Source organism: Rhinatrema bivittatum, chromosome 8, assembly GCF_901001135.1.
Source record: "Rhinatrema bivittatum chromosome 8, aRhiBiv1.1, whole genome shotgun sequence".
Taxonomy (NCBI): domain Eukaryota; kingdom Metazoa; phylum Chordata; class Amphibia; order Gymnophiona; family Rhinatrematidae; genus Rhinatrema; species Rhinatrema bivittatum.
Genome location: NC_042622.1, coordinates 73,698,101 through 73,710,779, shown reverse-complemented (window position 1 = coordinate 73,710,779; position 12,679 = coordinate 73,698,101). Strand labels below are relative to the sequence as shown.

Sequence of the window (12,679 nt, the reverse complement as noted above, 5' to 3'; positions counted from 1 at the left end):
AGAGTCTTTGCCAAGTGCCCAATTTGCTTCCCCAGATTCTGGAAATCTTTCTGAATTGTTTGGATGCTGTTTCTAGCAAGGTCTTTGGTCCCTATATGCATGACAACATTGATTTTAGAATCCTCTCTTCTTTAATTGCACTGACTGGTTTGCATTTCAAACAACTGCGGATCCTGGAAGACTTAACTTTTTTGGTTCCTCTCAAAATAAAATCCCAAATCAGTGCCTCTAATGATACAGTCTATTCAGAGGCAGTGTGTTCAACAATAGACATGGCTGTGCCATCAACTTCTGAATACAAGCTTCCAGCAGGAAAGCCTTGCCCTGCTCCGTGTTGAACCGAACCTCAAGGTATTCCAAGACTGAACAGGTTCACACCCAGCCGAGCTCCTGCAACAAGGAGATCATCTTGCGGGTCACCAGGCGGCTCTCTTCCAGCGACCTGACTCAAATCCAGATACGGGTGTACTAGGACCCCATCCTCTCTCAATTCTGCCGCAATTACCAGCATTACCTTGGAAAAGGTCCTGGGAGTGGTGGCCAGCCCAAAAGACAGTGCCTGAAACTGATAATGGCCTCCCAGAACTGCGAACTGCAGAAAGCATGGATACTCTAGTCGAATGGGAATGTGAAGATACGCTTCAGATGGGTGCAAACAGGTCACAAATTCCAACTGCTCTGCCATTATCACCAAGTGCAAGGTCTCCATGCGAAAATGCGTCACCCACAGATGACTGTTGACACCTTTGAGATCCAGGATGGGATGAAAGGATCCCTCTTTCTTGGGCACAATGAAATAAATTGAATAACAACCCATATTTTTTTTTGAGACATGGGTACCAGAATCACAGCCCTCAGACTGATGAGCCTTGCCAATATATCCTGCACTGTCTGCTTCTTCTGCGGGGAATGGCAAGGAGAGACCATGAACACATCCTGAGGAATACAGGAAACTCCAGTGCATATCCTTCTCATATCACTTTCAGGATCCATTATTGATGTGATCTTGACCCACCACTGATAGAAGAGAGAGGTTTCCCCTTTCTCCTGTTCCTGGGTGGGTCAGCAAACCTTCATGTGTGGGGTGGGGGGGGGGGGGGGTGCTCGAGTGGAACCACTTCCCAAGCCCATGCCTTTTCTGGGCTGTCTGGGACAAAAGGACTGAGGTCTACCAAAAGGCTGAGTCTTCTGAAAGGTTGCTCCTCTCTAGGGTCGAAAACACTTGGATCCCCCTAGCACAACCTCTCCTGCTAAAGGAGAATGACGTCTGCTTCTTGTCCTCTGGTAATCAAGGAACCGGTGATTTGCTCCACTTACTGGCCAGTTTCTCCAACTCGCTCCCAAACAAGAGCGAGCCTTTAAAAGGCAATTTCGTGAGGTTAGCTTAGAGGTCGCATCAGCTGACCAATTCCTCAGCCATAACTGCCTAGCTACTATTACCAAAGCCACCCCTCTGGCTGAGGTTTGGAACAAATCGCAGCCTGCATCTGCCAAGGCAGCAGCCACTGGTTCCATAACTGCCCTGGAATTCACCCCAGAGTCATCATCAACCTCTTGAGAGAGAAGTAAACAAGAGCGAGCCACCAGGGAACAACAAGAAGCTATTTGCAAAGTCATTGCTACTGCTTCAAATGCCTGCTTAAGGATAGCTTCAATCCTATCATGTACACCCCTTCAAGGCCGCTCCTCCCTCTTTGGGGACAATTGTCCGCTTGGAGACTGCACATACAAATGCATCCACCTTCAGAAAACAAACGCTCTCTCACCACCGGATCCAGAGGGTACAAACCTTCCAAACCTGACCTTTGGAATTAGTCTCCAGGGCGCCCCACTCAAGATCAATCAATTCTTGAATGGCCTCCATCACAGGAAAAAAACAAGAGGCTTTACGCAGAGAAACCAAAATGGGATTTTTCTTTGGCTCAGACATAGAATTTGCCCTAGGTACTCCCAGCATTTTTAAGGTCTGGGAAATCAGGGCCGGCAGTTCATCTCTATGGAAGAACCATAGCATAGTCCTATACGGTTCTAATCCTGGAGGAATTTCACCATCCTCAAGAGTCTGGATTGGCATCATCATCCGTGCCATCCGGATCTCTGTCAGGCAGTCCCATTGCTGCTCTAGGAGTAACTCCAGTTCTTAACAGTAGGTCCCTGCAAGGTTTGTATCTGCAACTCTGCCCTGGGAGCAGTGGACAGGGCTGAGGACTGCACCTGAAGAAAGGATTGCATTCCCTGGAAAAATTCTACCCATAAAAATGTAGAAGTATCCAGACCCGGAGGTTCCTGAGGCGTACTCTCTGAGCTGCCTTCCCCTGCTGAAGAACCAGTTAGGGGAGTTCCCAAATCAGGCACCCCACCTGAAACGTCTTTACCCAGACCTTCATCCAGCTGGGAAAAACCAGGCTTAGTGAAATCAGAGGAAGATAACTCCCCTGAGGCTCTAAACAGCGCTAGCACAAGTCAGCAGGCACTCCTGGTTGACATGCCCAAATATGACACGCAGTGCAAAGAGAAAGACGCTTAGGTTTCTTAGATCAGTGGTTCTCAACCTTTTTTCTGTCGGGACACACCTGACAGAGGTTCTCACCTGCATGACACACTGACCCATGATCGTCACAGGGCTAGATGTAAAAGTACAGTTTGCATCCACGGGAACCCCCTTGACCCACAATAATGGATGTAAAGCAGAATTACGACATTCCCCATACAACTCACCCTACAAAAAAGATGTTCTGGTGTCATCTCAGTTCCAGGCTCAATAGCCCTACTTATGAAAAGACAGCAGTTTACCACCAATGTATGTCCTCTTGAGAAAATACAACAAATAAGACTGATACAAACGCTTATATGCTAGTAAAACACCTCATCTCGGTAACAGACACAGAACCGACCTAACATACTCCCAGGATCTGTAGTAATGCACATAAACTAATCCGCACACAGTTACACCTGTATTATGGAATATACTCAAACAGGAGCAACCCAATCTATGAAAAGGCAACACTACAATTATTAAATCAGGCCCTAAAAACCAATACACCTCCTATTAGGAAAACAGAACAAGCCAAGCTGCTATAGATCCCCACACAGAAATAATTGTAAAACTATACTAATAAGCAGAATAAATGTTTCAAAACAGCTATGAACAGAATAACATCCAACAATTAAAAACTCATAAAAACTATTAAAAATTCTCCAAACACCAATAAAATATTTAAAAATAGCAGACACATCACATAATATTAAATAATTAAAATGGCAGTCAATCAAGAAAAATAAACTTAAAAAGCCACCTTTAATTACCCCCTCCAGCAGCTCTCCTACTCCTCTTCCATGCAGGCCGTAGCACACACCAGAAGCAGCAGTAGTGGCTAAGCTCTATACTCATGGTCCTCTTCCTTAGGGCCCATGTCTCTCACACACACACCATACCAGTCATGCCCCCATGACCAGTTTCTGTCTCTCACACACCAATCATTTCCCAAACAGTCTTTGACACACACACCAGTCACCTTCCTGAACAGTTTCTCTCATGCCATACACACACACAGGCTTTCCACTCCTGTGCTCTGCTTACATATACGGGCTTCTCACTCTCATAATCACTTTCTCTGTCTCACACACACACACACACACACCAGTCTCTCACTCCCATGCTTGTTCTCTCTACATGCACAGGCTTCTCATTCCCATAATCACTTTCTTTCTCTCTTCTCACACACACAAACATACACCAGTCACCTGATCTCTCTCATGCATACACGCACACACAGGCTTCCCACTCCCATGTTCTCTTTCAGATATGCAGGCTTCTCACTCCCATGCTGTGTCTCACACACCCAGGTTTCTCACTCCCATGCTCACTCTTCACATGCACAGGCTTCTTATTCCCTTAATCACTCTCTCTGTTACACACACACACACATTCCAGTCTCTCTCTCTCATTTCCATACTCACTCTCCACGTGCACAGGCTTCTCATTCCCTGAATCACATTCTTTCCCTCACATTCACAAACACCAGTCTTTCTCTCACACACACCGTCACCTTACCAACCAGTCTCTCTCTCATGCACGCACACACACACAGGCTTTCCACTCCCATGCTCATAATCAGGCTTCTTACTCCCATGCTTTCTCACATACCCAGATTTCTCACTTCCATGCTTTTTCTCTCTCACACACTTACATACACATCTCTCTGAGCAGTCACTTTCATTGTCTCTCACATATACACACACACACATCAGCTCTCTGACCAGTTTCTCTCAATCACACAGATGCTCTCAAATACATTCTCTCACTTACACACAGGCTCTCAATCACACACACATTCTCTCACTTACAGACAGGCTGGCTGGCTGCTTCTCTCTCTTTCTCTCCCTCCACCCCGAGCACAAATGTTACTGCAGCAGCCTCCTCCTCCAGCCCCCGCAGGCCAAGAAAGAAGACTCCCATTGGCCGCGGGAGGCTCATGCTGCTGTCTTCTTTCCCGATTTCCGTCTACTTTGATTGTTCGGGGGCCGCTGCTGCAGCCGCTGCTACTTTTCCACACGGCATGGCCTTTTCTCCTTCCCGTGCACCGCATATCACTTCCTGTTCCGGGTCACGGGGGGGGGGGGGGGGCGGGAAGAAGAAAAGGCCAGCCGCGGGTGCCAGAGCTTTTTCTAGTGCCGCTGCCGTTCCCGCTGGGCTTGAACATGCTGATAGCCCGGCGGCAACGGCAGCAGGGAAGGAAGAGCAGCGGGAGAGACCGGGAGCACGCGACATACCTGCCAGTGCTTGGCGACACACCTGTTGAGAAGCGCTTAGATATAGGTACCATTAGACCGGCAGCGCAATGATAGGTGACCAGAGGTATGCATTTAGCTGCGTTTTTATTTTTTTTATTATTTAGGATGTCCAAAAACTTCTAGACATCAAAAAATTCTAGGTGTTCAACCTAGGCATACAAATGCCTAGGCAACCAAGACATAGGCGTCCCTTGCCTTAAAAAATGTAAGCGCATAGCAATGCTCAACTTGTGCACACAGGCAAACAGACGGTCACTTAAGTCTCTGCTTAACTTGGACACACAGACTACTAGGCCTGCCTAAACGTCCAAAAACTGGACTCACAACTTGGGACACATAGCTAGATACACACACTGAACTGACAATCCCGTAGAGGGCAGCCTAACGAAAGGGCACAAAACATCGGTGGGGCCCACCATTTGGCGTGCAGCAAAAAAGCCTCAGAGCGGGACTTAGCCAACAGATGCTGCTCAACCCGCTAGGCTGCCCATGTCCCTTGACCTCCCACAGAGCTGGATGAATGTCGGAATGGTGCACCGAGCACAGAGACCGGGGTAAGGAGAAAGCCCTACACCAAAAAACCCGTCTCCTCTGTCTCTGTATATTTTTTTTTTTTGAAAACTTACCTGAGCTCAGCTTCCTGCACCCACTGCCTTTCAGCTGCTTAACAGCCAAGTCCATGCCAGCTGAAAAACCAGCTACCGGACCAAGGCACTCATCTGAGGGACCATGGAAATTACCTCAGGAATTCTCAACTGGGGGAGGGACCTTTTGGTATCAGGAGAGCGGGGCAAATTTATTTTCCTTATTTCTCCTTTCTCAAATCAAAGCAATCCCCATAGGGAGATGCATGTCCACTATCTGCTGGAGACGGAGAATAGTAGCAGGCTGATGTCACTGCAGTCAGTTTGTTCTGTCTCCATCTGTTGGTAGAAGGGCATAACCTACTTGTTCTGGATTCATCTGACTGGATGCTAAGAAATAATGATTTTCCAGGATTATTCGCTGGAGGTACAGAGGCAATGAAATGTTTGGCGGTGTTAAATGAGAATTTCCAAGTATAGGAGTATGTTGCATTATGCTGTTCCTGGCTAAATTACACGTTACTATTAACAAAACATTGATCTATGCATCAAAGAAGAATGACGGATCCTTGACGATTGCAAAAAAGAACACAGATTCCGGACTTGGTATCATTTGCATGAATTTTTCAATGCTGTGCCTTTATGTCTCAATGGAAGTGGCCTGCTTAGATGCAACCCTTACGACAAAGTCTCACATTCACCAATCTGGGAGTTTTGTAATGGTCTAAAAGGGGGGGGGGGGGGGGGGGGAGAGAAATGTTCGAGTGATTTTCATTTTACCATCTTTTTTGTCATTTTTACTACTACTACTACTTTTAGTTTTACTTTTTAGTAAGTGGAGTTATGGACCAAATGATCTTACATCTGGGTCATAAGAACATAAGGCTTGCCATACTGGGTTAGACCAAGGGTCCATCAAGCCCAGTATCGGGTTTCCAACAGTGGCCAAACTAGGTCACTAGTACCTGGCAGGATCCCAAGGGGGTAGACAGATTCCAAGCTGCTTATCCCAAGAACAAGCAGTAGATTTCTGCAATTCTCCCTTAATAATTGTTAATGGACTTTTCCTCCAGGAACTTGTCCAAACCTTTTTTAAATGCAGCTATATTAGGACTTTGTGGAGAATTCTGAATTTGATGGGTAGCCAGTGAAGGTTCCAAAGGATGGGAGTAATGTGCTCTTTTGTTGGCGTTGGTCAGAATCCTAGCGGCGGAGTTCTGCAACATCTGCAGGGGTCTGATAGTGTTTGCTGGGAGACTGATAAGGAGAGAATTGCAATAGTCTATTTTTGAGAAGATGATGGATTGGAGCACTGTGCGGTAGTCCTGAAAGTGGAGGAGGGATCTCAGCTTTTTTTAGGACTTGTAATTTGAAGAAACATTCCTTTGTGGCATTGTTGACAAATATTTTTAGGTTTAGGTGGTAGTCCAGAGTAACACCAAGGTCTCTCACTTGGGAGGAGAAACGTTTTTGAGATGTATAGGGTTTGTTGAATATCTCATTGTTGTCATCATGGGAGATGATAATGACCTCCATTTTGTTGGTGTTGAGGACTAAGTGGAGGCTGATGAGAAGGTGGTTGATTGACTGAAGACAGCTATTCCAGAAGCTGAGGGTTTTGGAGAGGGAATCCGTGATCGGGATGATTATTTGCACATCGTCGGCGTATATATAATGAGTTAACTTTAGGTTTGTAAGTAAATGGCAGAGCAGGAGAAGATAGATGTTGAAAAGCGTTGGGGAGAGAGATGATCCTTGTGGGACTCCCACAATGGAGCTGACAGGGTGGGATTCTTTATTGTTGATTCTGACCTTGAAGTTCCTATTTCTAAGGAATGATTTGAACCAGTTGAGTGCAGTTCCAGAGATGCCTATGTCAGCGAGACGGTCTAAGAGCATTGAGTGGTTCACCGTGTCGAAGGCCGCAGATAGATCTAGAAGAGCGAGAAGATAAGGTTGTCTTTTTTCTAAGCTCAGGAGAACGGTGTCCGTGAGCGAGATTAAGAGGGATTCAGTATTTAACGACTTGCGGAATCCAAACTGAGAGGGGGCAAGGATCTTGTGTTCGTCGAGGTATTCTGTGAGTTGCTTGTTGACTATTTTTTCCAAGAGTTTAGCAATAAATGGTAAGTTAGCTATAGGGCGGAAGTTAGCAGGATCATATGACGACATGTTTGGATTTTTAATAGTGGTTTTAGAATGGCAAGTTTTAGAGAGTCTGGTACTAGACCTTGTGATAAGGAGCAATTGATGATTTCTGCTATAGGCTTAGCGATGGTTTTTGGGATGGAGATGAGTAGCTTTGACAGTATTGGGTCCGAAGGGTGAGAAGATGGTTTAAGCTTCTTGAGAATGGTTTCTATCTCCAGAGATGACGTGGGTTCAAATGATTCAAAAATTGACTTATGGTGGTTTGTGGGGGTGAAGGGGGGAGGGAGCTGGAGATTGGTTGAGATCAGCGGGGCTATGAGATTGTTAATTTTTTTCTCAAAATAAGAAGCGAGTTTGGTAGCTTTGTTTAGTGCTTGATCATCAGGGATAGTTGGTGAGGATGGTTTGGTGAGAGCTGAGACGTAAGAGAACAGGGCCTTAGAGTCAAAGATGTAGTGATGGATTTTACGGGCGTAGAAGTCTCTCTTTGTGCGGAGGATAGAGTTCCTGTAACTGTGCATGATGGATTTGTAGGCGGCCAGAGTCGTAGTGGAAGGGTTTTTATGCCATCTGTGTTCTCTGCTTCTTAATTCTTGTTTGAGAGTCTTCAATTCTGGTGTGAACCAGGGCTTTCTATTGTCAGGGGTAGGGTTTAGTACTTTCATAGTTATGGGGCAGGTTTGTTCTGCTACCATATTAGCAATATTGAACCAGGAAGTAGTGGCCGTAACTGCATCTGAGAGATCAAGATGAACTAGTTCTTTGGAGAGATGTGAGCTGAGGTTGTCCATGGTACAAGGTTTCCTGAATTGGACTGTGGTTTTGGGGTAAGATTGGGATGGGCACTCTGTGATCTCTAGGTCTGTGGTGATCATCCAATGGTCGGACCAAGGAACAGGTGAGCATATAGGCACGGAGGAGAGGGTAAGGCCTGCATTTATGAAGATTAGATCCAGTGTATGTCCTGTTTGTGAGTGGGACTGTTGATGATTTGTTTGAATCCCATGTAACTGAGGGTGGAGAGAAGAGTTTCGCAGTTGGGGGATTGAGGAGTCGAGTCAACATGTAAGTTGAAGTCTCCCATGATTAAAGCTGGAGCGTCGGTGTTGATATGTTTGGCAATGAGTTCAATTAGGGGAGAAGGGTCTGATTCTAGGAGCCCCAATGGGGCATAGATTAGACATATTTGAAGATGTTTAGATTTGAAGACAGAGAATTCAAGTTTTGAAGCTGAATTTGTGTGTTGAAGGGTTAATCTTAGTTCTTTTTTGGCAGCTAACAGTAGACCGCCGCCTCTTTTTTTAAGTCTGGGGGTTGAGAATATGTCATAGAGCTGTGTGGGTAGTTGGTTTGTTAATGCTATGTCGGTGGGTTTCAGCCAAGTTTCTGTAATGGCGCATATGTCTGGATTGACGTCCAATAGGTAGTCGATGATGTGGGGTTTTTTCGAGATAGATTGGGCGTTGAAAAGAGATAGTGAAAAAAGAGAGAGGCCGAGTAGTTGCGTGAAGGGAGAGATCATAATAGGAATCAGCATCTTCTGTTGGATGGTGGGAAAGGCAGAGGGCTTAGTGCGGTTTTTGAAGGGGTTGCTGATAATGGGGATGGGGAAGGTGCGCATCTTTGGATAGGTGGTAAGGGTGGGTTGTGGGATGGAACGGAGCAGGTGGTATCCTGTTGGTAAAAAAGGGAGTGGAAGGAAACTAGCCTGTGTTGAGAGTGCAAGATATGAGTTGTGGGCTGGGACCCAGTTGCAGTCTGAGATGCACTATGGTGCTGCACGAAGGGGTGCACAAAGGGTCAGGCCCCTTTGTCGCGCTCCTTCGGCGCACGGCGCCTGGATAGGAGACTGGGATTTAAATCCCACTGAGTCGCCGACCGATTTGCTCACTGGCTCACCCTGCCTCGGATTGGCTGCGGGGCGCTGCCGATGTGAGAGGAGGAGGGGCGGCTGTCTGGCAGGAGCGGCTTGGCGCGGCTTAGAGAGATCTGCCTCGTGGTCGGCGGGAGAGACGTCTGGGGTAAGTGTATAGAGCTAAGAAGGCCTTACCCCGATGGGCTCTCAGCGCTGACTGTGCAGGCCCTAGCTTCCACCCCTGCCCGAGAACGTCTGTCCGTCCATCAGGTCCGGTGAGCGCAAGAAGAAGGGTGCCTGGATTGGAGACTGGGATTTAAATCCCACTGAGTCGCTGACCGGATTTGCTCACCGGCGCGCCCTGCCCTCCATCCCCTTTATCATCTTGGTCGCCCTTCTCTGGACCTTTTCTAATTCTGCTATATATTTCTTGAGATGTGGTGACCAGAACTGAACACAATATTCAAGAGCGAATGCCTCCTATTTTAAAAAAAACCCTCTCTAACACATTACTCCTTCTAAGTGCTTAGGTTTCTGTGATCAGGTGTTGACTATTCGGGTTACCCATGTAGTGGTTCCATGCAATTTCTTTGTGTTGTGTAACTACTGATCACTTACATACAGCCTAGCTGGTCTCCACAAGTCGTGAGGAGATTCTGATCGTCCACATTCTTAAGTATGGCTGTGAGTGAACAATCTCGTGGAATCTAGTTCTCACACATGGCTGAGCCATGAATAAAACTGCTAAAGCTGTCCTTGGGGACTTGTTTTATATTGTGAATAAACAGAAACTTCCACAGCTATCTTGCCCTGACAGCTCTATTTTATAGCTCACCAAGATACTGTGACCCTTCAGGGCAGATTCCTAGGGAGTTACAACAACTAAAATCATTCACACCAAATACGCAAAGTTACACCCAGTGTGTGAAAGGAAACAATGGAATCTCTGTAGGGTGCAATACTTATTATAGAACAAAAAAAAATGGCTGTAATACATGAGCATATCACATATGAAACAAGCCCTGTGTGATTTGGAGAGCTCAGGTAATATCTTTTTGTTGATTCTTTAAGAGGTGTAACTAACTATAGAAACTCCAGTTTTCTTCAGGACTAATACAGCTACTAAAACCACAATAAAGCTAAACTATCATGTGATACAGGGCCTGATGTACACAGATATTACATTTACTAGCTGGAAAACTACATCCAACAATATTTTTAACACTATGGAGGGAAAGCAATCCATCAGCTTTGTTTAAATAAATGTATAATATATAGTACCTTTTACCTAATAAACACAAGCTTGACCAATGTTCAATCTGCACTGTGTTAAGTTTTATAAACATACTAGAAAATGTGTTAAAAAGTTTTGCAAGATTAGTTAGACCAGAGCCTCTAATCCCACTTCCCCCAACATGATGCCGCTACAGCCCAGGGACTCTACATTCATTTCCCACAACAACATGCTGCCACAGTTTGGGGACTCTATACTCCTTCCTCAGATATAGCTAGGTTCCCCTATGCAACAATAGGTAAAGAACTCTTACATGCAGATTAGTTCTAGTCTTAAATCTCTCATCATCAACAAGGGAAGATATTTAACTTTCTACAGATTTTCTTTCGTGTTTTTAAATAGCTTTCAAATTACAGGAATACATTTGTTTCCTAATAACCAATTTTATTAATAGAGTATGGATACTTAATAAATGAATTAGAGTGAATAGACACAGGACAAGTTCTTTAACATAGAATTTTCAGGGCTGCTAGATAACTGCAGGTTACATACCGTAATGGTGCCTTTGCCTGCAGGCTTCCCTTTTTTCAACTCCAAAGGATGAGTCATCTTCTGACTGGACACAATCTGCAAAAGAAAATCCGCTCTTAGCCCTCTTTTGTGTACTTTACAATATATCAGAAGTACATCCAATATACCAGTTCTTGGGTACTTCCTGCTCCCAGTGTTACTGCTAAGCCACCATGTCAGCCATTCTCCTTAATCCTGGGAGTACAGACCTATTATCCTTTAGAAGTCTGGTTAAAACCTGGCCATTTGAGATTCCATTTAGCACCAGCTAAAGACTTAAGCCCTATCAAATTGTATGCAACTACTCTATAGAACCTGAACTATGTACAGAACTGCACTGTACTAACACTTATCTATCAATTAATCACAAGAAAAATTACATCCTACATCTTAAGCAGGGCAATTTAAACCCCCAACTGCACCCAGTGTAACTAAAACCTGTTGTAACATGCTTTGGAAAAGTGTGTTAGAAATAAACAATGATAATGATCTTCTGGATTAAAGCTTTTTAAATGAAAGCGGCATGTTCCCCACCTCCTTAGGAGAAGTAAGGAAGAGACAACTGTGTATTCAACATATATGCCATAAGGGCCAGCACTGGTAGGTCGAGATGGCAAAGCCTACAATATTCCTCTCTGTAAGAATCAAAGACCACCCCGATGGCCTCAGAGACTGAATTAAGACAGACAAAATAATATCACATCTTACTTATGATCAGGCTGGTAGAACAAGGATTATCTTCACTTTGTTCTGAAGGACCTTTTGTACAGTCCTGGCAATGAAAAGATTGGCAGATATGTATAGAACAAACCATTCCAGTATAGCACGAAAGCATCAGGAGCCGATCTGTAATTGCTCAGATATATGGAGCAGAACTCTTCAACCTTCCTGTTTTCTTTTGAAGTGAACAGGTCGATCACAGGTGTTCCACAGCAAGTGAACAAGTCACCTGTGACTCCTTGATATAAGGAACACTCATTTAGCTGCAGCACTCTGCTAAGACAGTCTGTCAAGATATTCCAGATTCCCTGTAGATAGATCATTTGCAGATTGGTTGTGGGCTAGTCCATCACAATGCCTGATTCAGAGTGCTTCTTCACAGAGGGCATATGAGCCTGTACTAGTTCACATAGATCATGGCAACCTGGTTGTCCATATAGATTAAGATTCTCTTTCCCAAGAGCAGTGAGATAACCTTTAGAGCACAATGGATAGCTTGGCTTGTAGCTCCAAGTGGTTGAATATGCAGGTTCCTGTCTGAAGGGGCCACAGCAACAGTGTGTGTTCCCCATCCTCTGTTGGAGGAGTCAGTAGAAAAAGTCACTTGATGTGTCAGCTCATGTAGGGGGAAGATCCACTATTAGCTCTAGAAACTTTGACATAAATATTACGTGTTGGGGCTCCATCTGATAATGTCATCCATGTGTGAGGACTAAAATTCTGGTGTCCTCTGAGAACATCTGTTATAGATAAGCAACTCTGCTGACCAGT

The 12,679-nt window shown here is 45.1% G+C and overlaps 1 protein-coding gene across 9 annotated transcripts in view; it reads right to left on the bottom strand.

Moving 5' to 3' along the window:
* Nucleotides 1–12,679, bottom strand: part of LOC115096893 (copine-1-like) — a 238,687-nt gene that overhangs the window by 73,949 nt on the left and 152,059 nt on the right. For all 9 annotated transcript variants that reach the window (XM_029612135.1, XM_029612134.1, XM_029612136.1 and 6 more), the window contains one exon: nucleotides 11,171–11,245. In XM_029612135.1, the coding sequence (XP_029467995.1) occupies nucleotides 11,171–11,245 (75 nt within the window). The remainder of the gene's footprint in view (nucleotides 1–11,170; nucleotides 11,246–12,679) is intronic.